Source organism: Nicotiana tabacum, chromosome 16 (genome assembly GCF_000715075.1).
Source record: "Nicotiana tabacum cultivar K326 chromosome 16, ASM71507v2, whole genome shotgun sequence".
In the NCBI taxonomy this organism is placed as follows: Eukaryota; Viridiplantae; Streptophyta; class Magnoliopsida; order Solanales; family Solanaceae; genus Nicotiana; species Nicotiana tabacum.
The window spans coordinates 122,959,895-122,987,857 of record NC_134095.1 but is presented as its reverse complement, the minus strand read 5'-3'; the positions used below and the strand labels follow the sequence as shown (position 1 = coordinate 122,987,857).

At 37.7% G+C, this 27,963-nt stretch overlaps 1 protein-coding gene across 5 annotated transcripts; it reads left to right on the top strand.

The window, feature by feature from the left end:
- Positions 1 to 246: 246 nt before the first annotated feature.
- On the top strand, positions 247 to 27,963 carry LOC107794793 (protein PHYLLO, chloroplastic). 5 transcript variants are annotated; one of them, XM_016617321.2, is made up of 27 exons: positions 247 to 485; positions 1,025 to 1,216; positions 1,816 to 2,027; positions 3,925 to 4,042; positions 4,217 to 4,330; positions 5,069 to 5,164; positions 5,759 to 5,818; positions 6,039 to 6,110; positions 12,109 to 12,219; positions 12,289 to 12,483; positions 12,927 to 13,589; positions 15,222 to 15,446; positions 15,952 to 16,248; positions 17,085 to 17,152; positions 17,233 to 17,391; positions 19,693 to 19,818; positions 19,891 to 20,022; positions 20,104 to 20,218; positions 22,250 to 22,405; positions 22,547 to 22,783; positions 22,895 to 23,062; positions 23,780 to 23,923; positions 24,594 to 25,055; positions 25,538 to 25,831; positions 25,915 to 26,072; positions 26,181 to 26,288; positions 27,299 to 27,963. In XM_016617321.2, exons 1-27 carry the CDS (start codon positions 327 to 329, stop codon positions 27,540 to 27,542), a joined length of 5,085 nt encoding a protein of 1,694 aa, XP_016472807.2. In that variant the 5' UTR covers positions 247 to 326; the 3' UTR covers positions 27,543 to 27,963. The 5 variants fall into 5 exon arrangements, with proteins under 5 accessions (XP_016472807.2, XP_016472808.2, XP_075089418.1 ...); XM_016617322.2 differs by having other exon boundaries at positions 248 to 485; positions 5,777 to 5,818; XM_075233317.1 differs by having other exon boundaries at positions 266 to 485; positions 1,025 to 1,255.

Genomic DNA, 27,963 nt, shown 5'->3' with positions numbered 1-27,963 from the left:
GATGTTTCCGGTATTAAACCCAAGTGTATCATTATCCGGAAGAAATAATTTTACAAGGGCAATCTTTCCATACTTTTAAAAAAAGGGACAAATCTAAACAGAGGCCTACAAAAGGGACATTTGCCTAAATCAGCCATTGTTATTCCTCTAGCGAAGGTTAGTGGGCTGAGAAAGCCCAAAAAATAAAGCCCAAATCAAAAGCCTCCCGCCAATTCGACCCCCAAAACTACGGTTAATTTACCAAACGGCTAATTCTATCTTCTCTTACTGCTCACCTTATCCTCTTCACTCCCAGAAATCTCAAACGGTTTTCTCACGGGGCGGTAATGAAATCTCACAGCTTAACCGGAATTCATACATTTCCTTGTTCGCTATGTCTCCCAAATCGCCGTACAATCATCAAAGTCACAAATTACAACCATTTCTCTATACACATTTCCCGGCGCTTCACACCGCATCGCCGTCCTAAAACCCTCAATTTTCAGGTTTTACAATTTTGCAGTAATTTTTTTCTTAGAGTTAAGTTCTATGCAGTAAAAATATTTATACAATTAATGAAACCTTTAGCTTATCAAAAATAAAAAATAAAAAAATATATTTATACAATCAGGTCACCGGTCACTTATTAGGTAATTACATGCAAATCTATCGATAAATTATTAATGATAATCGGGTAAAAGTTGTAAGTAACCTGCTATGACATAAAATTCACTTATAGTGTAAAAAAAATCGTCTTTACATTGTAAGTGTATATAACTTAAATCCCTTTTCGAGTTTAAGTTCTATGTACGGTGTAAATATTTACACAATCAGGTCAATTATAGGTAAGGCTCTTGATAAACATCAATTGATAATCTAGTAAAAGTGGTAAATAACTTACCATCACAGGGTAAAATTCACTAATACTGTAAAAAAAATCTTCATACTGTCTGTCAGTGCATATAACTTTAATCCTTTTTCTAATGGGTTTCTTTTTCTCTGTTTTATTATTATTATTTTTGGTATTTTTTAAATGTGTGAATAGGTAGTTCGTTGTTCAATGCAAGAAAACAGAATGTTGGAACCAGAGGATGCTGCATTGTTGGTTTCGACTTGCATTACTCGTACGTTGTCTCCAGCATTGACTTTAGAACAAGGATTGGAAAGGATTAAGGTGGCTGTTGAGGAGCTGAAGGCCAAGCCTCCTTGTTGTTCTAGTGGAATGTTTAGATTCCGGGTACTACTTTGAAAACAAAAATCCTCATGTATTTACTTAGTAAGTATTCATTTGATGCGATTGAACTGCCTAGAGATTTTAAAAAATTACCTTAATTTACGTAATGTGCACTATAGGAGCTTTAAACAGATAAGAGGGATAGGCTGATCTTATTGCCTACTAATTCGTATGATATATGGTAATCATACAGCTTTACTTATTAACTGTCTCTCCGGGATATATAGAGAAGATTAGCATAGCCATTGTGCAAGGATGAGACACAAAAATCGAGAAATGGTCCAAAAAGAAAAGGAACGTATTAAATTTCTGATTTATGTAATATGCGCATCAGCTGAGTTATCAAACTTTTTATATAATTTCTATGGATGCATTATATGCATGTTTATCTGGTAAAACTTTAGCATCTGTAACAATCAGTTGATCATATGTTGCCGGGAACAGTATACCATCGTGGGATCGCATAGGATTAGAACTGATTCCAAACATTGACATTCAAACGTGGCACCTGTTAAATGAGTGCATCCTTGTTGCAATGTACTTTTTTTCTATAGTGCGTATCCTTTTTCTTGATTAGTGTGAGGATGATTGTCAATATGCAGGTTGCTGTTCCTCCCAGTACAAAATCTTTGAATTGGTTTTGCTGTCAACCCGAGTCATCAGGGGTATTTCCACAATTTTTCCTTTCCAAGGAGAGGGAAAAACAGATATTTAAGTCACTTGTATTGGGTCATACTCGTGGGATATTTGGAATTGGTGCAGCAATCAGCTTTAAGGGTTTTTCTGCTTCTCATGAATATGGTGAATTTGGAAGGTAATTTCAGACCACCTTCATTTACTTCAGTTTCAGCTCTGACATAATTGATTATTTTATGTTCCTTTTGCATCCTACCAATGGATGAATTTTATATAAACCCAGCTTGATGAATTTAAACCAAATTAGAAACAATTACTTGTGAAATGGAGCAGAAACGGAGCAACTCAATGTTCCATCTTGTTATGGTTTTTTCTCCAAGAGTTGGTGATACTATATAGGCGCATGTCATGGTTTTGAACAATGTTGCAGACAAAAACATGGTATTTAAGTGGAGAATGGTAGAGGGGCGGGCCCATTATCTGCCGAGTTTCTAACCGTGCGCCACTGGCCCCCGGTGATTAGGAAAAAAAGGAAAAAGAGTTGGTGATACTATAAATTAATTTTGAAGAAAGATAATGGACACAAACAAGTACATCTTCCAGTCGGATTAGACTTATGACAATTTTAATGGAGAAAGGTATTATCTCCTCTCTGTTTGAGAAATTCTTGTATGTAATGGGTATAAGGAGAATAAGCTATAGACGATTGAGGAGACATGTCCCTATTTGGGAAATTCATTTTTCCTTGCTTGTCAAACAACTAGGAGGAAGAGATACTAGAGTACGTCGGTCAAAGGTCAGAAATGTTCCTGTACTAGCATTGAAGCCAATCATCCATTTCTGGAAACTTATATACTGTTTTGTGTAAAAATTAATTCAATTGTGGGGACCTGGACTAGTTCAAATGTTCATTGATAAGAAACAGTTTTACTGTATAAACATCTTGAAGCTATAACTTTCAAATTTTATCAGTGAAAATGGGATGCTCTCAGTCAACTCTGCATTAGTGGCGAAGCTTTATATTGCCTGAACAGTAAAGCATTAACTATCTCTCCTAAAGGTGAAACCCTTTCTCTGAAAAGAAGGTGGCCATTGGAGGAAGTTTGACACATGAGGTTGATTAATAGTGAAATAGATGATTTTGGAGTGCTTCTGTTGGATTAACTTAGATACAAATATTGATGATCCGCAAATGCTGCTGCTGGATAACTTTAGACACGAAATTACTGGGTGATTGTAATCTAGCATGAAGGATGAGTGTGACCCTGCATTTTCTCCGAGGAATTGAACACAATATAATCTTTGGGATAAATGCGAAAAGATGTACAGCACCTAGATATGGGAGATATATGTTATACTTATACATGCAGTTTCTTCTGTTATCGAGATGGTGAGCACTATGGAGCATTGAATAAAGGCCAAGAGAATACCATAATCTGAGCATTATGGATAAGTGTGACCCTGCATTTGCTCTGAGGAATTGAACACAACATAACTAGAGTGAGTTAACAGTGACCCTGACATTAATAAAAAGGTTGCTTTTCCCACATAACACAGCATTAATATGATCCTTCTTAGTCGTTCTTTGTTTTATCAAACTACCCTTTTGGATGAAATGCCATAAAAGACAGACACTAGATAACACTGCAGTACTTGAAGTTTTTGCCATCCTATTGAATCCAAATTGTATGTAAAGGTGGTAACTGATATCCAACTCTCCGTGTTAGGTTTTGTTGCATTTTACTTACTGAAGCCACCGTCGTTGCAATTCCAGAATTGTGAAAAGTTTGATTCAGCATTTGTGTGATGTTAGATTTTATGTGCTTAGGTATTGGTGTTGAATATCAATTGTAAGGGGTCAATTCTTGACTTGGATCCCCACTGAAGTTCGTGGTTGCTGTTTAATCCCATCTTTCTCCCTATCAGCAGAAAATAGCATGTGATTCTGATATCCCTTAAGAAGAGGATGAATTACAAATATTCTGGTTCCACACTTTACAATCACATGAAGGAACAATGAGTTTTATGTCTGTAAGAGACATCAATGGTCTAATATAATGCTGGTACTTCTACAGATGTTGTGCTGTTGAATCAACACCAGTGGTGGCTTATGGCTTTTTGAACCTAAGATTTGATACAGTATCATCTTCCATGAAGCAAGAAGCTGGGTCGTTCTACTTCTTCATACCTCAGGTAAAAATGAGTCTTTTTGCATGGCCATGGTATAGATTTTTTCTCTATTCTCCCAAATGTTTGGTACGTGTTGAACCAAATATCTTGAATTCTGTGGTGGACTTACTCTTGTGCTTCATTTTTAGTTTCTCATCAAATTAAAACATTGTTAATTTGAGAAATTTATCACCGTAGATTGAACTAGAGGAGTTTGAAAGTGCTTCTATCTTATCTACAACAGTGGCATGGCATTCTTGTATCTGTACTTTCGAGGAGGCTCTTCAAGTGTATGAATCGTCACTTTTGCAGGTAATCTTCTATTTCCATGTCTGTCTGCGATTCTTTCGGTTATACTGCAGCGTGAGAGTTTTCCTTTTTCCTGGGATGTCATTGCAATCTCTGTGCTACTCCACTGTCCTTCTCGAAGTGCAACTATTAGTTGGCTTTGCCTATATGGATCCTTTGCTTCCCTTGTGTTCTGTTCTCAGCTAAATGTGCATTGATTTTGAGAGGCTATAGGTCTTTTAAGTTAACTTCCCTACATGTGATTTTAGATCTAATTCGTCCCTCTTTAGAACTTCAGTCATCCTAATGTCATGCCTATGAACTGGTGCATTTGGAGGTCTACTTAGAAAATGGCTAGACCATCTCGGGCAACCTTCTCTCGTTTTATCCTTTGTCTGTGCTACTTGTATTCTCTGTCTAATGTAATCATCTAATCTTGACCAAATTTTGTATCACTGTAACTTCGTCTTAACAGTGCATTTTTTGGACACTCATCTTGTGGATATGTTGGGCCTTTTATGTCTGCCATTCACTTTCATACGTTCTTGTTGTATACTAGGTATCATAATAGGGATATATTCCCATATAATAATCTATTTGTTTAAATTTGACCGCTATTGCTCTTGTTATAGAGAGTTGTTAACAATAAATATTATGTTGGACAAGTCTGCTTTTTCGAAAACCTACGAGTATCTTGAGTATTGTCATTTTATGCGCCATCATGCCATGGGCAACTGATATTCCAAGTCTCAATTTTTTCAGGCTGAAAATAACCTTTGTTCTGAAGATAGATGCTGCAGCAATCACATTGGTGCGACTCTTCGAGAAGTCTATAAGGAGGGAGAAGATGCCCAAATGGTAATAGTATTTTTTAAAATTGCACTATGACAAAAGGTGTCCTTGAAGGGAGAATATAGAAATGATGGGAGATCCGACACTTTGCCATACCCCATTTGAGAAATTGCAATAATTTCATTTTTGTACTTCCCTTTTGTAAGGGTTGAAAAGTGAACTTTTTTTAGAAGGATCGTAAAATTTAGGGGTAGTATGAACAAACGTAACTTCCTGAACCAATACCTTCCAAATCCTCGTGAGCCAAACAAAGCAAACTCTTTCTATTTGCTTTCCTTTCACTGCTCTTCTTTCTTCCAAATTTCAGCCCAAGCACACCAAAAAGTTTCACATTGAAAAACTCTTCTTTGTTTCTCCATCTTCTAGAAATTCTTGACTCTTCCTTGATAAAGAGCAAGCCTGAACCCTGTTTTACAGCTTTTCCAATAAAACATTGTTCTCCATCTTCTAGATAATTCTTGTACTTGTAAACTTTAAATATGATAACAAGAGATTCTACGGATTGATGGTTATTGTAGGACTTGACCCTGTTGATCATGAGTGTCAACATTTCCTCTCATGTTTTTGCTTTGAAACACCACTGAGAAATTTCTTATATAGGTATATGCGTATCTTCAGAAACTGTTCGAGAAATACCTTGGGCCGTGTGCTTTGGAACTGGTATCCCCTTTATCCTGGTAATTACTCTTCCTTGGGTGCTTTTCATGTTCTCGTGATTGAAGTGTCATTAATTATTCTGCATGCAACAAGAAATGACCTTTCTTCGCTATATTTGTTCGAAATAAGTGAAAGAAGCGAACAAACTATAATGTTCTTATCACTGATGAGATATGCTTTATTCGTTTATTAACTTTTCTCTAATTTCCTTTGCTGCATGCAGAAAGATGCTTCAGACTATTCTAGTCAGTTCTTCGCCAGAATGTCACCTACTTTAGCAATTTCCAACAACATGGTATGCTAATCTATGAATATTGCGAGTTAGAGCCTTTTGTATGAATACAAAATTGCACAGCATGCTCCATTTCTATTTTGTATTAAAGATGTTGATATGAGTTACAGATCATGTGCATACATTTTTACTAACTTGGAAATCATCTGGAATGATGAGTCTCTTTAGAAAGATGGCAAAAATGTTTGGACAATACAACTTTCTTTTGTTGTTTGGTTAGTCAAGTATTGTTTGTTCGTACAATGATAAATAGTTTCATAGTACTATTGAAGCCGAGGGAGAATTTCAGAGATGATGGCTAAACATAAACTTCAAGGATGAAGATTCTGGAAGATAAATGTCCATGATACCTGCGATCTTGCCTTTACTTTTTAGCTAATCTGGTGATTTAGTGTTCACGTAACACAGATCTTATAATAAGATACTGAGAGAGGTGGACATTGAGTCTGAAACGGAGGAACAAATTTGAAGGACATGCACTGTTAGATATGTACATAATGTAGTCTTGTCCCACATTGGAATAGGAGTAGTATGTCCTTGTATAGTATAGCTATAAATAAGGACCTCTTGTATTGTATTGAACACACAATATCAATATATCATATTTTCTCCCATGCCTTCTCACAGTTACAATTTGCTATTTCATTGTATTGCAGATGATTTGTGCCGTGCATAAAATCAGTCACCGGAACCCTTTTTTTCCGGCGACTTTTCAAAGTTGTTTTGCGTCTGCTTTGTCTCGGTTAGTGTTGTGCAAAATCCAACACTACCACAAGAGTAGTCACTGTCCGGCGACCAAACCCCAGTGAAAATCTCCGGAGGTAGTGTGGCTGTCGGAAGAAAATTTTCCGGCGAAGTTCTGACGTTGCGTGGGCCACCTTGCGGCCATTTTTTGGAGACGATTCTTCAGGACAGATTGTTCTCCTTGCAATTCCGAGCCTACCCATCCAGGTTACACCAAATTCCGACCACTTTTATATTTTTTCGGCGTGAACAGTGATTTCAGAAGTGGACTTCCGGCCATTTTTTGAAAAAGTTTCTTCAGAACAGTTGGGTCATCTGGTAATTCCGCTCTTACCCCGACTGTTTTTATTTCATTCCGACCATTTTGAATTTTTCCAGCAGCTATAGTAATATTCCGAGAGCTACAATATTTCTGGCGTCAACAGTATTTTCCGGCGCAGAACAATGTTCTGTTTTCCTGCTGTAAACAGTGTTTTCTCAGCGATTTCTTCGGTTTTCCCAAAGGAGTTACTAATTTTCACTATTTCAAGTTAACCCTACTACTATTAATTGTAGCGACATAGGAACCGATACTTCGAATAGTCGGATGGTTTCTTTAGTGGATTATTTTGAGTTTCTTCAGTACAGAGCAGGTAAGCAGACATTTTCTGAGATAGCTTCCGTTGTTCAAACAGGTAATAGCATGACTTGTGTCTCTCAATCTTCATCCTCTGAGTCTTGGGTCATTGATTCAGGTGCATCGGATCATATTTCTGGTAACAAAATCTCTTTTCACTACTATTTCGTATTCTCAATCTCTTCCAAGAGTCACAATGACCAATGGTTCTCAAACCATGACAACTGCAATAGGTCAAGCAAGCCCAATTCCTTCCTTACCTTTAGATTCAGTTCTTTATGTCCCTAATAGTCCTTTTAATCTCATAGCTGTTAGTCAACTAGCCAAATCACTTAAATGTGCCGTTTTATTTCTTGATGACTATGTTTTTATATAGGAACGCAGTACAGGGCGGATCATTGGTACCAGGCGTGAATCAAATGGACTTTATTACCTTATCCTTGCTAAATCACATGGACTCACATCTTGTCTTCCTTCAACAACTTGTCCTGTTACTGATTCACCAGATTTATTACATAAACGGTTGGGACATCCTAGTTTGTCAAAACTTCAGAAAATGGTACCTGGTTTATCTCACTTGTCAGCTCTAGAGTGTGAGTCTTGTCAGCTCGGTAAGCATACTCGCTCTCATTTTCCTCGACGTATTGATAATCGGGCAGAGTCACCTTTTACTTTAGTCCATTCAGATGTTTGGGGTCCTAGTCGGTCAGTTCTACCTTAGGATTCCGCTACTTTGTTTGTTTCATTGATGACTATTCTAGGTGCACTTGAATATTTTTGATAAAAAATCGATCTGAGTTGTTTTCTATTTTCCAAACCTTCCACGCTGAAATTCAAAATCAATTTGGGGTTTCTATTCGCATATTTCGTAGTGATAATGCCCGAGAGTATTTGTCTTTCCCATTTCAGCAGTTTATGAAATCTCATGGGATTATTCATCAAACATCTTGTCCGTACACATCTCAACAAAATGGGGTAGTTGAAAGAAAGAATAGACATCTTATTGAAACTGCTTGTACCCTACTCATACAATCTCATGCTCCGTTGCATTTTTGGGGGGATGCAGTTCTTACATCTTGCTATCTTATTAATCATATGCCATCTTCAGCTATCTAGAACCAAGTTCCATTCTCTGTTATGTTTCCCCACTTACCTTTGTTCTCCCTTCCACCCCGTGTCTTTGGAAGCACTTGTTTTGTCCATAACTTTACTCCAGGAACAAAGGAACAGATAAGTTAGCTCCCCGTGCTCTTAAGTGCGTATTTCTTGGTTTCTCGAGAACGCAAAAGGGGTATCGATGCTATTCTCCCGACCTCCAGCGGTACCTTATGTCCGCTGATGTTACCTTCTTTGAAACCCAATCATACTTCACAGGTCCGGATAATCACTTAGATATTTCTGAGGTACTACCGGTCTCTTCTTTTGGAGATTCAGTCACTATCTCCCATCCATCTTCCTCTACATCTCCAGCTCCACCATCTATAGCTCCAGTTCCACCACCTATAGGTCCAATTCCTCCACATAATCCAGTTCAACCTTCTGCAGCTCCGCCACTCTTGACTTATCATCGCCGTCCACATCCAGCATCAGGCCTAGGTGATTCACGTCCTGCATCAGATTCTGCACCTACTGCGGACTTGTCTCCTCTTAGTCAACCAATTGCACTCCGCAAAGGTGTACAGTCCACACTTAATCCCAATCCTCACTATGTTGGTCTAAGTTATCATCGTCTGTCGTCACCTCATTATGCTTTTATATCTTCTTTGTCCATTGTTTCTATTCCTAAGTCTACAGGTGAGGCACTATCTCATCCTGGATGGCGACAAGCTATGATTGACGAGATGTCTGCTTTACATGCGAGTGGCACTTGGGAGCTTGTTCCTCTTCCTGCAGGTAAGTCTATTGTTGGTTGTCGTTGGGTTTATGCAGTCAAAGTCGGCCCGGATGGCCAGGTTGATCGGCTTAAGGCTCGTTTTGTTGCAAAAGGATATACTCAGATTTTTGGGCTTGATTATAGTGATACTTTCTCTCCCGTGGCTAAAGTAGCATCTGTTCGTCTTTTTTGTCCATGGCTGCTGTACGTCATTGGCTTCTTTATCAGTTAGACATTAAGAATGCTTTTCTCCACGGTGATCTTGACGAGGAAGTTTATATGGAGCAACCACCTGATTTTGTTGCTCAGGGGGAGTTTAGTGGTTGTGTATGCAGATTGCGCAGGTCACTATATGGTTTGAAATAGTCCCCTCGAGCCTGGTTGGGTAAGTTCAGCACAATTATTCAGGAGTTCAGCATGACTCGTAGTGAGGCTAATCACTCTATGTTTTATCAGCATTCTGCTTCGAATCTGTGTATTTATCTGGTGGTTTATGTTGATGATATTGTTATTACCGGCAACGATCAGGATGGTATTACTAATCTGAAGCAACATCTCTTTCAGCACTTCCAAACTAAGGATCTGGGCAGACTGAAGTATTTTCTAGGTATTGAGGTCGCTCAGTCTAGCTTAGGTATTGTTATTTCACAGCGGAAGTATGCTTTAGGCATTCTTGAGGAGACTGGAATGATGGGTTGCTATTGACTCTTCTATGGATCCGAATGCTAAGCTTCTGCCTGGACAGGGGAGCCTCTTAGAGACCCTACGAGATATAGGAGGTTGGTTGGAAAATTGAATTACCTCACAGTGACTAGACCTGACATTTCTTTTCCGGTGAGTGTTGTAAGTCAGTTTATGGATTCTCCCTGCGATAGTCACTAGGATGCAGTTGTTCGTATTCTTCGGTATATAAAGTCAGCTCCAGACAAAGGATTACTATTCGAGGATCGAGGCCACGAGCAGATTGTTGGGTACACAGATGCTGATTGGGCAGGATCACCTTCTGATAGACGATCTACATCTGGATATTGTGTTCTAGTAGGAGGTAATTTGGTCTCGTGAAAGAGCAAGAAACAAAATGTAGTTGCTCGATCTAGCGCCGAAGCAGAATATCGGGCCATGGCTATGGCAACGTGTGAGTTAGTTTGGGTCAAGCAGTTGCTCAAGGAGTTAAAGTTCGGAGAAATCAGCAGGATGGAACTAGTGTGTGATAACCAAGCTGCTCTTCATATTGCGTCAAATCCGGTGTTCCATGAGAGGACTAAACACATTGAGATCGATTGTCACTTTGTCAGAGAAAAAATACTTTCAGAAGATATTGTTACAAAGTTTGTAAAGTTGAATGATCAACTAGCAGATATTTTCACTAAGTCTCTTACTGGTTCTCGTATTAGTTACATGTGTAACAAGCTCGGTACATATGATGTGTATGCACCGGCTTGAGGGGGAGTGTTAGATATATACATAATGTAGTCTTGTCCCACATTGGAATAGGACTAGTATGTCCTTGTATAGTATAGCTATAAATAAGGACCTCTTGTAGTGTATTGAACACACAATATCAATATATCATATTTTCTCCCGTGCCGTCTCAAAGAGACAATTATCATTATTCTAACTTGCCAAAAAAGGCAGTTTGCTTTCTTTCCTCTTAGTTAGCATGATTTAGCATCTTGATTCCCAGGTTATAATGAAATGTCAGAAAGGTTGTAATTGTTTCCCCTATGTTCTTTTTAAAAGTCCATTGTTCGAGGTGAATGAGACAAAGTTTGGCAGTAGAATCCAGAGTATTTGGTCTAAGCTATTTGGCTTTGATTAATCTTGCATCAACCAGATGGATTATCTGTTTGCAAATTTATGCCGAAGAGATGTTGGGTTCTCCTCACTTGAGTGAAACATCTTTTTATTACGCGCAAAAATTTTTTGATTCTAAATTCAATTGGATTACCTACTGAAAAATACTCCTTAACACGCCAAGTCCTTATAGGATATGCTGATGTTTTGGTTTTGAGCCATTTGACACGATCAAAGATGTCATATTTGAACCTTTTCTTTATATTTGAAATTATGAATTCTGAAATCTTTTGATTCAATTCTTTTCTCAATCTTGTGGTGAACCAAATAATTTTTCCGGTAGAAAGCATCTTTTATACCTTCCATCTTTTATATCTTGTGAATTTCAAGTTTGAAGGTAAGATGATTTGCCATTGTCCTTGTGTATCATTCTTCTATCAATTCTAGTTACTTCCATTTTTGCCCCTTTCATTTCAAGGCCAATGACTCGTCCTTAATTTTGGTAGCTTTGATTCATCGAAATGCTTGTCACTGATAAACTATCTAAACCCCAAAAGGCTCTATCTTTTTGTTGTCAGCCATTATTTGTGAGCCTCTTGCTCCTTTATTTTTTAGTTGTTCCATCAATAGATAATGTTCATGGAGCTTTTCTGGTATTATATTAAGTTTTCTGCTTTTTTCAGCGTCATGAGAGTTGTCACAAATTATTCTAAATGTTCACTTTAGGAATATTTTTCCCAGGCCTGAATGTATTGCTAGTGTGTGTGTATGCACGCGTCTCTCTCTCTCTCTCTCTATATATATATATATCCATTAATTGATTGAATTTATTACTAGTGCAAGTGAAACCATGTAAGGATTTCCTTCTCTAGAAAATGTGGCGATCATTCTAGGTGCTTTGTTATATGAAAAAAATGTATTCTCTTTTGTTTTTAACTTTGGAGATACTACTTTGAATCATTGCTTGTTTTCAGCATCAACAGAATGATAACACACAATTTAGTTGCCGCTTGCAAGATTGTGCAAACATAAATATCTTGTGGGCGTCACTACTAATTGAAGAATGCACTCGACTTGGTCTGACGGTGAGACTATTTTCAACTTTATAAATATGATTTAATTGAAATACAAGTATCTGATTCTTCCAAATCTAGTATTTTTGTGTAGCTCCAGGCTCACGGTCATCTCCTCTTGCTATTGCTGCCTCTACTCATCCTGCTACAAGTTGTATTGCATGCATCGATGAGCGCTCACTTGCATTTCATGCTGTTGGTTATGCCAGAAGTTCTCATAAACCAGCAGTTGTCATCACATCATCAGGAACAGCAGTTTCTAATCTTCATCCTGCTGTGAGTACTAACACATAATATTCATATTCATTCCAGCAGTGTACAACACATTTCTGTTTCCTCTTTAATTTACATGTTAATGCAAATGTGAATTTGTGAGTTCTATATTCCACAATTAACTTGTATAAACTGCCCAGCCTGATTGACATGATGATTAATACCTGCTGCAACGGTTAGCCAGTATGCTACCTCTTTAAATATATCTGTGCCAATATGCTTGTATCAGTTTAGATGTTATATTGCATTAGGGTAAGATTTAATATCCGCCTGAGAAGTTTCTGTGTCCTAGTTATAGATCATTCTACATTCCTCTTTCAATCATCCACTTATGTTTGAGCAAAAGTTTAATCCTCTTTAGAGGTTCCCTTTCTTCTTGAAGGAATCATTTTATTTTAGTTACATGATGTCTTTTCTTTGTTTAACTGTTCCATGGAAATGGACAGGTTGTGGAAGCCAGTCAAGAATTTGTTCCTCTCCTGTTACTTACAGCAGATCGTCCTCCGGAGCTGCATGATGTTGGAGCAAACCAAGCCATCAATCAGGTCAATCATTTTGGACCATTTGTGAGGCACTTCTTCAATCTTCCTGCTCCCGCTGATGATATTTCTGCAAGGATGGTACTTACCTCCATCGACTCTGCTGTTCATATTGCAACCACTTCACCAAGTGGTCCAGTTCATATCAACTGTCCCTTTCGTGAACCACTGGAAAATAGTTCAAGAACGTGGAACCCTAGTTGTTTAAGAGGGTTAGACTCTTGGATGTCTACTAGTGTACCTTTTACCAGCTATATCCAAGTTCGACAATCTTATAGATGCAACTATGGTACCCTTATGGCTGAAGCTCTGGAAGTGATAGAAAAAGCAAATAGAGGCCTTTTATTGCTTGGCGCTATTCACCGGGAGGATGACATATGGGCTGCTTTGCTACTTGCCAAACACCTTTCATGGCCCGTCGTAGTTGACATTCTATCAGGTCTCCGACTGAGGAAATATTTTGTTCCATTTCCTGAATTTGAAGATGGAATTCTATTTATCGATCATCTAGATCATATGCTACTTTCAGACCCCGTCAGGGACTGGATGAAGGCTGATGTGATAATCCAGGTATGTGCTTGGATAGGCTTTTTGATCTAGCTGTATGCATTATGTCACTGGTTCTCAACTTCTTTGGTGAGAGATCATTTGGTTCACTTTCTCCATTTTGTGCCAGTGTCTAACAATGTATATATAGATGGTATATAGGAAAAATACCGCCTGTTCCATCCTACACAATTTGGCAGGTTGAAGCAACTTATTTTGTGAGTGGAGATAGGAATGATTTATAGGAGAATTCTTTTCCTTGTTCCTGCAAAATTACTGGTTCTTGACCTTCCTATAGTGTCTATCCTTTTTAAATGACAGATGTCTTGTCTTAATTTCTCAAACGGTACTGAAAATGATGTGGAACCTTCTGGTTGGACTAGTATGGCTAACTAAGCTATTCAATAATGTAATCAAATGAGTGAAGAAAGACTGTTGCTTTCGATATATAAGAACAAAGGATATATTTAAAGTTGTACAACTATCTCGGCAAACCTATGAGCCATATGATGAAAGTTATTGAAACGGTGACAGATCATGCATATTAGGGAATCAGTTTGTTTATGCCTTGTAAATCTGCAACAGGGGTGATTTTTTCCTTAAGAAAATTGATGGAAGTACATAGGAAGAGAGAAGACTTTCTTCATGATATTTCTTTTTTGGTATAGAGAAAGCATATGACAGGTTGCGAAGAAAAGTCCTTTGGTCGTCCTTGAGAAGAAATGAATTCATATCAAATATATAAATGCTTTAAAAAATATATACAAATGAATAGAATATGTGTGAGAACCATTAGAGGAGATTGAGTTGAATTTTAGTTAACTGTGGGTTTGAACCAGGAATTTTCCTTGAGTGCTAATTGTTTATCTTTGTTATGAATGAGTAACCAATAGTATACAATATGAGGTTTCATGGTGCATGCTATATTTGCAGACATTATTGTATTAATTGATGAAGCTAGCTAGAGTCAACCTAAGTTTGAATCACGGAGAATCATTCTACAAGTAAGGTTTTAGGATAAATAGATGTAAAAATTAATACCAGCAAATTTAGCCCCCCATAAGAAGAACGAAGAAGAAGTGAAATTAGACGAGATTGTGGTGTCTCAATGCAGGCAATTAAGATATCTATACTATTGTCTAGGAGAATCGTATGCTAGATGAAGAAGTCTCAACTAGAATTGAAATAAGATGACTGAAATGGAAGGGTGCTGCGGGAGTGCTATGTGATAAAAAAAACTTACATGGTTAGAGGCAAGTTTATAAGGTGGTTGTTAGAACTAGCAACATTGTGTAGGACTGAGTGTTGGACATCTACTGCCATCATATCCACAAAATGAGTGTCTTGTGCGGGTGTTAACATGGATATGTGGCTTAAAGATATTGGACGAGATTACTGATGATCACAACTGATAGTGCGAACCAAGTAGCTCACGAAGAATAAAATGAGAGAATATCGTCTAAAACGGTTTGGCTATATCCTACATAAACTTCTAGATGCACCAGAGATGAATGTAGTATGGCTAAAGCTAGATCTGAACGAGTAGGAGTAATATGCTCTGTTAGATTAGAAAAACATAAAACTATGCTTCATGGTACATGTGTTTAGTTACTGATAGCCAGACAAGGAGCTTTATTGAGTTAGTGCATATAACAGATTGGAAGTCGCATAACAAGCAAGCGTGTGGCCCAACTGCTAGAGAGCTGCTTTCCGTGTTCATATATTATGGTTGACAATCATCCAAGTCGTCATGATCCTTCACATATTGTGACTCACAGGATCCAGTGTGCAATTTCTCAGTTTGCCGATTATTTGATTACAGCTTGTTCACCACTTGTTAGCAGCAAATGGAAAGGTTTCCTGCAAGCATTGAACACTGTGGTATGTAATTTTGTTGACTTTGCATCACCTTCTTTACTTCAATTCATGAATCTTCATATAATGTCTATTTCTCCTATAGGTTTCAAATATGAAAATATCTTACAGAGATGTACATCTAAATCTATTATCAGTGTTAGTAATGCATCTGATTTTCCAGTTTTCACATTTTTACATTTTGCCTGAATGGCATTGCATAGCATCGGACATAGCTATGAGCAAATAAGTCGATAACACTTCATCCTAGTATGTGTCTATCTGGAATTTTATTTAAATGCAACAGTATGATGTTAGCTGCATAAAATCCTCATATGATATGGTTATTTTTAAAAGCATCTTGAGGGGGAGAAGTGCAAGTTTATTGCTAGTTAGGCAGGCTAGAAATTAATATAGTTTCTGTTTCCTGTTATCCCATGAGTATTGCTTATGTTTAATATTCATCATGCTCTCATAACTCTTCCTTGTCACAGCCTTAATTATTGTCTTGACTTTCCATCCTGTTTAATAGGCAGCCTGGGATATCTTGTCTCTAATAAATTCTGAGCACTCCTTGACTGAGCCTTATGTTGCACAAATGATTCTGGAAGCCATTCACTGCGAGTCTGCTGTATTTTTCGGTAACAGCATGCCAATACGTGATGCTGACATGTATGCATGTAACTCGGCGGAGTCTACCCAGGATGCAGCCATATTCAGCTCAGGATTACCATGCCAATGGATTCAGGTTGCCGCCAATAGAGGAGCTAGTGGTATTGATGGTCTGCTTAGCACAGCTGTTGGTTTTGCAGTTGGATGCAACAAAAGAGTGAGTAGATTTTATATAATGGAAACAGCGGTATATGATGTAAATCACTGCATTCATTGAAATCTAAATATAGAATACTCATGTTCCTTACTGAGAATGTTTTGGTTGTAACGAGAATTGTCAATGTGTTTAGCTTTTGCTTTTCTTCATTACTGCATGTAGTCATTAAAGTTGGTGTTTCTGCTTACTTTCTTGTAACTGCTTCTCTCTGCACTTTACCGATCAAAAGAAAAAAATGCGTCTCTCTGCAATTCCTGTGCTGATATATTCCTTAACAATATGTGTTGAGAACAATCTTGGAGCAAATATTTTCCCTTGCTGGATGAGGTGTGATGTAAGATATAATGGTGGCATCAATGAAAGTTAACATAAAGTTTGAATATCTCACTTCGAAGGGGTAGCCTTGGAGAATGGTAAAGTTGTCCCTGTTTGGCCTATAGGTCATGGGCTCAAGCTGTGAATCAGCCACTAACACTTGTATCAGGGTAGGCTGCCTACATCACCACCCCTTGCAGTGCGGCACTTCCCCGGACCCTGCGTGAACACGGGATGCTTTGTACACCGGGCTACCCTTTTAGAATATCTCACTCCACAGTGGCAAAGGCTGTTCTTCCTGTTTTCTAGTGACTGCTCCTGTAACCATTTAGTTTCTGAAACTTGTAGAATTCTTAGCAATTAGATTATCACATAGTTTCAATCTTCTAAATTATTAACATGAAGAGTTATTATTTTCCTTTCTCTGTGGTTCACCTTTATTCTGGAAAGATTTTCTTGTGTTGTTTCGTATGTTATGCACAGATGATTATGTGTGAAATTTAACATTGTGCTTCTTTTAGGTACTTTGCATAGTTGGAGATGTTTCTTTCCTGCATGACACAAATGGGCTATCCCTGTTGAGAAATCAGTGAGTATTTTTTGTTTTTTCAGTCTCTTTCAATTTAAAGTTCTATTCGCCAAATGATACAAATATTTTTATGTTTGAAGGATGTTGCGGAAGCCCATGACTATAGTTGTCATTAACAACCGTGGTGGCGCCATATTCAGTCTTCTTCCTCTTGCAAATGTGACTGCAAGAAGCATCTTAGACCAGTATTTCTACACATCCCATGATGTTTCAATTCACAACCTATGCTTAGCACATGGGTAAGAAATGTCAGATGTTCAAAGGATCTACTTTTATATTTTTATGTTTGCATTTGAGTACACGCTGATCATTTGTGATTTACAATTGTAATACTGTTTGCATTTCTTTCCAGTTTCCAGCTTTAAAGTTACATCTTACTTTTTTACTGCTGCTGCCAACATAGACCTTCCCATTCCTGATGAGTATACTAGTTATCCTATGAGGTATCAGACAGTGTACCAAAATATCGTGGACAACATGTACAAACACCATTGACACGTCTTTCCCTGTGCAATAATCTTTTCTCCTTACTGTCTTCCCTGGTTGTTCTCTTCCACAGTGTATGTTGTCCCATCTTGGTGATCCAACCTTATGCTTTCCGGTGCTTAGGGCATGGCTTGTGTGTAACTCAAATTTCTTAAGAACATATATTTCAATGATTCACTCAAACCACTCCCCTTATTTCCTAGTGGGATTATGGGACCTTCCATTTTTTATCTTTTTGAGCACCAATATATCTATAACATCGGTGTTCTCGATCAGTTGCTCAATTACATCTCTTTTTCTTTTCGCTTTCCCATTTTCTATTGATTTTGAAACATATGCCGCAGCTCCTTGTTAAGTGTGACATGGAACCTGTTGCCACTTGTTAGAGTTCCACATCAGTTCTTGATGGGGTCTTTGGTTTCTTTATATGGTTTTGGGTAATCCTTACCTCATAAGCTAGAATGGGGTTTAGTTAGGCCCAAGGTTCATTTCTTATCATGGTATCAGAGCCAGACCTATCTCAATTCTTGGTTTACCCGATGTTGGGCAGTTGTGTTTTATTTTCCATGCTCCAGATGTCCAGTCCCGTGCATGCAAGGGGGTGCTAGTGCCCCACATTGCTTCTTGATGGGGTCTTTGGTCTCCTTATATGGTCTTAGGCAATCCTCACCTCATAAGCTAGCTTTTAGAGTTAAGGCCAAGGTCCATTCTTATCACTCCTCTTCAACTAGATTTACCTAACCAATACGTGCCTTCAGGTGTGAGGATGATTTATCAAAGCATGCAGCTTTAAAGCTTCTTAGCATTGCAATTAGTGTCACATCAGAATATCTCCCCCTTTTTTATGATAGTTTTTTCTTTTTCTACTTCCAAATCTCTGGACTTGAGATGTATATATGAATAATTCTTCATAGAGATCATAACACTTCCTACTGCAGCAGCAACCATATAATAACATGTTATGTGCACAGCTTCTATGGCATTGCAGGACACTTTTGATGGAACTTCTCTCCTAATAGATTGACAACAGTTTCACTTTTTTATTCCTCATGTCCGTCCTTCATGATGCTGGCTAAACCTTAGCCATGGAGTACAAACATTTTGTAGTAAAATTTGTATTTAAAAATGTCATATATAATACCGATAGTACATCTGTAAAGATGGATGCATGAATTCCAGGTTGTGACAAATTAATTATTGAAATTGAAAGAAGATGTTGATGTATACTTGTCAAATATTATACACATACGATATTACATCTGTTGAAATATCATTCTAAAGTACTTAACTCTTCTAATACACTAACTGTTACATTATAACACTTAACACATAACATTCTAACATGCCCGCTCAAACTCAAGGTGCCAAAACCAACTGAATTTGCTTATTTTAATAGTATAAACTAAATAGTCAATGGAATGGTTACTTGAAGAAGTTATGGAAAATGTCATTATCACGGAATATCGATGAAAGTAGTGATCTCAAGGAAAAGATTCTGCCTGAGAATGGCTGGAGAGAGATAGGGTGCCGCTGAAACAGTCATTGAAGAAGAGGTCAGGTGCTGCAGAAAAATTGCTAGAAAAGAGGTGTTATACCACTAGAATGGTCATTGGAAAGAGACGTTCTGCAGTTGAACAATCACCATAAAGAGGCTCTGTTTTTCCGGAATGATTTCTATGATCATCAATAAAGGCATGATGCCACCAGAATGGTCAGCACAAATAAAAATGATACTGCTCGAACAGTTGTCGAAAAGAGAGAAGAAAAGTAAAATTATGACAGAGTTAGTTAGAATGTTAGGGTGCCATGTTATATTATCCCATACTAATGTGGCTTGTATCACACACCCATAATCATATGTGTTCTGTATCCCAAAGTTATCAATGCATTCTCCTAAAAATTATTTATTTAGTAAGAAATCAGTTTTAATACACTGATACAAGGTTCTTCCAATAGTTTGATACAAATATTGGTTTAAGTTGATATTGCCTGGTCACTGCACATAGTTATTAGCCAAACTTGGTTCCTTGTTAAATTTGTTACTTCGTTTGCAGTGTGAATAATTTGAAAGTACAGAGCAAAATGGAACTGCAAGATGCTCTATTAGCATCTCAAATGAACAAGGAAGATTTTGTCATAGAGGTTGAAAGCACCATTGATGCTAATGCTGCGTTTCATAGGTAGCCATGTTGAAATCCACTGACATATTAATTTGATTAAACATTCTCAGCTAAGACGTTTTCCTCTTTCAGTATGTTGAGGAAATTTTCACAGCAAGGAGTGGATTGTGCTTTCAACAGGTTTTCAAAACTTAATGTTTTGAATTCCATGAATGATGGGTTGATATCCAGCAAAGTTGGTAAAATGCAGTACTCAAAATATAGGTTAGCATTTATATACTGCACAGACAGTTCTATCTGGAGTCCTGAAAATTTGAAATGACTTTTCATACTGTTTTGTGGTAGAATTCAACTGTCCTCTCCTCCAACTTCATCCTCTGCCAGTCACATATCCACCTACCACCGAGAAGGCTTCATAATAAGTTTGTTTCTTGAAGATGGTAATACTGGTTATGGAGAGGTAATTCACTGCCATTTCTTGATACTTGCCCTCCTTGGGAAGGCTGCACATGTTTGGTAGATAATCCAGCAACTAAGCAGCTGTTTGATGCATGGTTCTAGCATTTTTTTTTTTTAAAATAATCATATATTGTGATTAGCTATGTTACATGGATCCTTTATTTGCTTTGACGTACCAATATCGGTTACGTATGAGTCCTTTGAGTGGATACTCCTAAATACACTAAAAAGTTAGCGAAAAATAAAATAAATTGAAATGAAAGCAAGTACCTGTACTGTACCCATATCAGAAACATAATATAGCTGAATCTATGTGATTGTGACACCACTAATGGAGGGCAGCTTGACAAGGGCAGGTCAAGAAGAATGACTGGCAAGCTTCTGAAGAAGGGTTGCACTTTACACTATAGGCAAATCCCACATCAGAAAGGGAGAGAAATATAAAGCATTATTTAAGGAGCACGAGTTCACATGGTACACGCGCTTTTGGACTCAATGATGGTGTAGCCCAAGGGACAAATCTGTGAACTCTGTTGGGCCAAAGAGAATATATACGTCCCATGGGCTTGGATATGATGAATAAAATATTAGAGTCGGACTCCTGCAGTATGATGGTGTGGCAAACCTCAGCGAGGACGCTAAGTCCCTAAAGGGGGTATATGTGACGCTTTCTGACAGAGGACGGGCTGATAAGGGCTTTTAAAGAAGGACTCACAGACATCTAGGTTGACGAGCTTTCTAAGTAGGGGTACACGTGGCGGCTTAGGCAAATCCCACATCTGAAAGGGAGAGAAAAATGTCTATATAAGATAGAACACAAGTTCACATGGTACCCGCACTATTAGACTTGATGATGGTGTAACCCAAGGACAACTTAGAGTGCATATAACTAAATGTAAAACCTCATGATATATATAGTATAAAGTTGAGGTTGAAACCTTGAATTGTTGTTGGTGATAACAAAGTCCTTATTTTCAATTCTCCCTACGTTATTGTTAAGTGAATGCTTTGGCGTCGGAGATTGTAAAATCATCTTACTGTGTCTTTATATATGAATTTATCATTGCATATGGATGATTGATTGTGTCAATTCAATGAACTTGGTCATGGAAAAAATTGACCTCTAATATTTATTTCTCATGATGGGCTTCTACAAGAGATATTGGATGCATTGTAATCTCATCTTGGCCTAGCCTCTAAGTATCATTAGTCTTATTATCTAATAATCCTGTGATATCATACATGCAAATTAATAGAAGTAAGATAGGCTTTTACCGTAGAGCAGGGGTTCATGCAATCCAAAGTCAATAACAATGTCTTGAGCATGTCATAAATTAGCTACTCAAACTGTGAGAGCCGGTCAGCCTGCAACAGGACATGATGAACTGAGATATGTTTAGCTGAAGGTGCTGCTAATACTTGCTTTCGTCCCTTGAAGATATTTTTTTTTTTTTCATACTATGATACTCCAGTTGATACAGAAGAATATTTGCTAGATGGTGCAGCTGTTCAGTAGTTGAAGCCTCAGTTGAACATTCCTTCTGTACATAGATGCAAATAATACATGATTTAATCAGAACAGGCATAATTCATGAGTCATTAATTGGAAACTCATCTGCCTACATAATTAAGGTCAGGAGAGAGTGAAATATGGTAAAGCTAACAGAATCTGATATATTAAATTCATGAGCTTTTCCTTGTATATTGCTCCAGAAACGTTGATTGAAGATTCTTATCTAAAATAGCCAACTTAGTCTGTTTCTCAGTTGAAACTTGGTAAAGCATGTCATTTTGCTGTTTGTTGTACTTTTTTCACTTGAGAGAAATTGAAAACCATATACGAATTTCAACTTGTAACCCAGAATTTCTTGATAAACCAAATATCCAAGAATATGCATTAACGTTATTGACAATGTATTGCTTTGTCCTTCCCTCTCCTTCTCTTGCTCCCCTTGCCTTCCTCTCTCCAATTCCTAGACAGAACTCTGGAAAGCTAAAAAGTTTGTGGTTATCATCTACTATATTTAAACAGGTTGCACCTCTTGAGATCCACAAAGAAAACCTACTTGATGTGGAAGAGCAGCTTCAATTCCTTATGCATGTTGTAAAAGGAGTTGCTATTGACCATTTCCTTCCTTTGCTGAAGGGTTCATTTTCTCGTTGGTTGTGGCACAGCTTAGGTATCCAGGTAGGTTGATGCATCTTTATTTTGAGGGATAGTAGTAGATATGACTAGAAATTCTACAACTGATAAGGTTGATATACAATATTACTCAATGTATCTCTCCAGATTTACTATTTGTGAATTATGTTTTCACTTCATTTCTAGCCCAATTCAATCTTCCCAAGTGTGAGATTTGGCGTGGAGATGGCTGTACTCAATGCTATCGCAGCTAGAGAAGGTTCAAGTCTGTTGAATGTACTCTATCAACAAACAGTAGAATCAACTGGGGGGTCTTCAGATGTCAAAGTTTGTGCACTTCTTGAGTCTAATGGTGGTCCCAATGAAATGGCTCTTGTTGCAACAACACTTGTCAAGGAAGGATTTACTGCTATAAAGCTAAAGGTTGGTATATCATTTACAAAAGCTGGAACTTCTTAATAATTATAACTTTCAGGGGAAGCTTTATGCTTCCAATTTGTAAAAAGGTTTAAAAACTACTTTTCTTCCGTGCAGGTAGCACGCCAAGCAGATCCTACTGTGGACATTGCAATTATAAAGGAGATAAGGAAGAAAGTTGGTTGGGAGATTGAACTGCGTGCTGATGCAAACCGAAGTTGGAACTATGATGAAGCTGTTAAATTTGGCCTTTCTATAAAAGATAGTGGCCTCCAGTATATTGAGGTAATGCACCAAAACACTTATTAAATGTTTCTAATCTAGTCATAATTTCCCCAGCGGCTGGGGGCCAGAGCCACAGAGAACACTTTCAAGATGGAGAGAGTAAGATCATACGCATATTGCCTGTCTGTACTTCTTCAGAAGCCATTGATCCTTCCTCTTTTCCCTCTTTCCTTCCTTTGATGTTGTAGACTCAAACTAATATCGTGCTGAAATTCTCTAACATATAGTGGTCTTCACATCAAATTCTTTTCTTGCATATCAAAACACTCAAATTTTATGAACTTTATGTCATTACACCATGCAAATAGAGCAATAAGGTGATGGCTTAGAGTTACTATACTACATTAATGAAGAGGTATAATAAGCGATTTTGGTTTTGAATATAAAATTAAAATCAACATAGTTGCTAAAAGTAATCATGAGACGTGACTTGTAAAGAAGTTCAAGAAGTAACATTCTGAGGAGTTCAATTACTGTAACTAAGAGGCAGCATTATAATTTTTAAGTTGTAAAAAGTTCAATCTAGTGGATTCCTAATTTCAGGGAATGATAGTTTAGGAAAAGAGCAAATTGCTTGTGTCCTGTTCCTTGGCCATTGTTTTAATGTTTAGACAATTCAGCAACATACTTTGCCTAAAAGTTAGGCATCCATCTCTTTGTCATTAGTTCTCAGTTCCTATAATATTAGATACTTAAATCAAATTTTGGTTATTTCAGGAGCCTGTTAATGATGCAGATGATATAATCAAGTTCTGTGAGGAGACTGGCTTACCAGTAGCTCTGGATGAAACTATCAACAGTATAAGAAAAAATCACCTTAAAGTGCTCGCAAAGTACACTCACCCAATGATAGTTGCTTTTGTAAGTCTACAGGGTATTATGGTCTATCATTATTTAGAACGTGGCATGTTTTTAATTGTTGCACATAGGTATTATTTTTTGGAATCCTTCCCTATTTGATACTTATAAAAAAAGGAATTCTTCCCTATAAGATACTTTTTTTTAAAAAAAGGATCTCTTCCCTAATAGATTTGTGTATATATGCATCAATCTTATAATTATCTGCATCAAAACTACAATCTTGTTGGCCCAAAGTAATCTATGAAGTGAAATCTTCCAGTTTTTTGTTAACCCATTTACTTGCAGGACAGAGGGCAGGATCCCCCCCCCCTCCCCCCCCCAAAAAAAAAAAAAAAAAAACCCACCCTACATCACAAAAAATAAAAATAAGAATCATGACTACAACTACAGTCATTAAACTCTTTTCATCATATTCATATGAAGTGAATCCTCTACTTTCTCCTATCTACCTATCAGTTTTCACGATTGAAAGGAGATCACCGTTTGGCGTGGAAACTGAAAATAATGGATTGAACTTCCTGATTGCTGCATTTGCAGAAGTTTCAAAGGCAAAGTCCAAATATTATCAAAATTGGGATCTTGATTAAAATAGGCTTTGCAGTTACAGTAATTAGGTTAATTGGCTTTGACTCTGATACTACAAATAAAAGCAATTTCTGAATAATGTCAGGTTATCAAACCAAGCGTTGTTGGGGGTTTTGAAAATGCAGCATTGCTTGCACAATGGGCCCACCAGCAGGGAAAGATAGCTGTTATCAGTGCCACATTTGAAAGTTCCTTGGGTTTGTCAGCTCTGATTCAGTTCTCACGGTATGTTGACCTGCTGAAGTTAGATACAAGTAGAATGCTTAACAAGGAAGAGAGCTCTTGCATAGCCCACGGTCTTGGAACTTATCAATGGCTTAGGGAAGATGTTAGCGGAAGGCCTTTAGTGATTACCTGTAATCCTTGCAGTGGTGTTGTGGAGGCATCAGTTACTCATGCTGGACAGGTCCTACAGCATTTTCAATTCAACCATAATGCAGTTGTTCGTGATTGTACTTTCAGAGAAGTTCATACATATGAATTTGTAGCTGATCTTGAAGGCACCTCCATCTGCCTTAACGTACAAGAGATTGGAAAGAACGATGAAGTAAGTAGTCAAATTTATGTATTCTGGTAATGCTGATAGTTAGTTGAAGAAGTTTCCTGCAATCCAATATGCTGAACTTAGCTTTGGAAAAAAAAAGTTTGACAACAGGGTACCAGGTGTTATCTTATTTTTCCTGCTTGGTTGCTTATATTACAAAGGGGAGCCTTGGCATAACTGGTAAAGTTGCTGCCATGTGACCAGGAGGTCACGGGTTCGAGCTGTGGAAACAGCCTCTTGCAGAAATGCAGGGTAAGGTTGCATACAATAGACCCTTATGGTCCGGCCCTTCCCCGGACCCCGCGCATAGCGGGAGCTTAGTGCACCGGGCTGCCCTTTGGTTGCTTATATTACAAGTCTAATCTAGCAATTATGGTTGTAAAATACTTTTGTCATTTACATGGTGAAGATTTTTTCTGTTTCTCATCTTGTAACCTTGAAGTTCCAAATAATATACTTTTTGTTGCATAATCTGAGCGATGCAGAGTAATGTAGTAGTGTTTCTTCATGGCTTCCTTGGAACTGGAGGAGATTGGATCTCTATTATGAAGGCTATCTCAGGCTCAGCTAGATGCATTGCAGTGGATCTACCTGGACATGGAAGATCAAAGTTGCTCGGCCAGGATTATGGTTTAGAGGAACCAAGGTTGTCAATTATGGCCTTTGCAAATATATTGCAGCAGTTGTTTGACAGTCTGCAGTGTCAAAAAGTTACTCTTGTTGGATATTCTTTGGGGGCAAGAATTTCCCTCTACATGGCTTTAAAATACAATGACAAGGTATACTATAAAAATATTTTTTACAGTATGTTGCAGAAAAAATTCTCAGTTAATATAATTATGCAATATGCTTGATGATGAAGGTTGCTGGAGCTGTTATAATATCTGGAAGTCCTGGATTGATGGATGAAGAGGCCAGAAAAGTCCGTTGGGCCAAGGATGATTTTGCAGCCTGCTTTCTTGTTTCTTCTGGCCTAGAGCCTTTTTTAGGTGCTTGGTATTCTGGAGATTTGTGGAATAGGTATTTGATGAGATTCTCTTCATAGGAGTTTGCATCATCTCTTGCTCACCGATACAGGAGATGTTTCATACCAACTTCTAACATGTTATATATGTTTACATCCTGCAGTTTAAGAACTCATCCACATTTCTCTAAAACACTTGCGAGCCGATTGCAGCATTGTGATTTGAAAAATCTCGGGAGAGTATTAACAGATCTGAGTGTTGGGAGACAACCGTAAGTTAATGAGAAATCTTTTGCTCTTTTCAATTACTAGTGTATATCCGCTTATTTTCCCTTGTAACCAATCGCGAACCCAGGATTTTTAGATCATGAATGCTCTACTGCTTTTCGCTGAGCTTCTACACGACTGCCTACTAGCGAGAGGGAGAAGAAGACCATGAATTCCTGAAATTTGTTGTGAAAGGAGAGGAAATGTGTTATCTTTTGGGGCAGTTGGGTCGGGTGGGAAAGAAAGAAAAAAAATGGAAAAATAGATATGTCCTATTATAGGGAATATGAGGTTCAGCGAGAAAGAAGTTAAAAAGGAAGTCAAACAGAAAAAACTAATAAACAGAATATAAAGGAAAAAATTACATTCACAAGATTCAATCTTGCATCGTAGAGCTTTGCAGGGTCTTGCACCCACCATCCAAATTAATGCACCCTTTAGCAATTTAGAGATTGGGTACTTAGACGATCTACTTGTTATCTTATTACTAATTGCCTATACAAATATGTACTGTCAAGATCGGGAATAATGGATGCTCAAGCACCCACTAGTGTCTAAGTCGGTTGGTCTCTGGTTGAGGGCATGTTATGACATGATCCGTTAGCTAGTCAATATTTTGTATCTGAGTAACCTGAGTTACTTCAACTGGTACAGGGGGCGGATCTATAGCCCATATTACGGGGTACGTGAACCCATGATCCCTCTGCCAAATTAGGTATTTTATGTACATATTTTCTAGAATTGGTCCAGTATTATGTATTGGCACCCATGCTCCATAAATGTTGAATGGTGCACTTGGTTGAATACTTAATTATTTAATCAAAGAAACAGGGATCAATTCTCACTTAACACTTTTTTCCCCTCCTTTTTTTAGTGGTGCACCCATATTCTAGAAATCTTAGATCCGCCTCTGAACTGGTAGCCTTATATTCCAAAACATGTTGATGCGCCTTCCTTCTATTTTTTTTCCCTTTCCCTAGTCCCGCTTTCTAATTGTCATCATCATGTATAACAGGCCATTATGGGAAGATCTGAAGAGCTGCAGAGTACCTCTTCAATTCATTGTTGGAGAAAAAGATGTTAAGTTTCGAAGGATTGCTCAAAAGATGCGCGACACAATGTGCCAGAGCACAGACACCACAAACGTTCCAGAAATCGTTGAAATTCCATATTCTGGTCATGCTGCACATATTGAGAATCCTCTCCCTGTGATCAGTGCAATAAGTCAGTTTATCAGAGTGGTTGAGATCAAATCATAACTGAAGTTGATGTTCAAAATTTCTCTCACTTGAAGGGACAAACAGCATCATATGGAAAAAGCACCTTCATATGGGTCTAAGTTGAAGTTTGGTTCGTCCTCCTCTTGCTTTCATTCAATTTACTCTGTCCATATCAAAGTATAAGTAGCATCGCGATGCAAAATAAACTTCAATTTCCAGAAGCTATCACAGGAGGGATAGAATTGGAATCTACTGCTGTATCCTGTATGGAATGAGGTTCATGGCTGTTGAATAATTATATCGGAGAGGCTACCCGATATTCATAGTGGATTGGATTTAGAATCAAATAGAGGCTAACCCAATTTTCATACTGCATGTCCACCGCTATATTCATATTGTACGTGATAATCACTGTTTCTAGTTAAAGTCAATGATTCAATTCTTTATTGTTTTAATTAAA

Bases quoted from the DNA above. Each gene is read 5' to 3' on its own strand.
- LOC107794793 (XM_016617321.2), top strand. From the start codon at position 327: ATGAAATCTCACAGCTTAACCGGAATTCATACATTTCCTTGTTCGCTA. The intron at 5,165-5,758 runs GTAATAGTATTT...TTTCTTATATAG, and splicing joins AGGGAGAAGATGCCCAAATG to GTATATGCGTATCTTCAGAA. The intron at 5,819-6,038 runs GTATCCCCTTTA...TGCTGCATGCAG, and splicing joins GGCCGTGTGCTTTGGAACTG to AAAGATGCTTCAGACTATTC.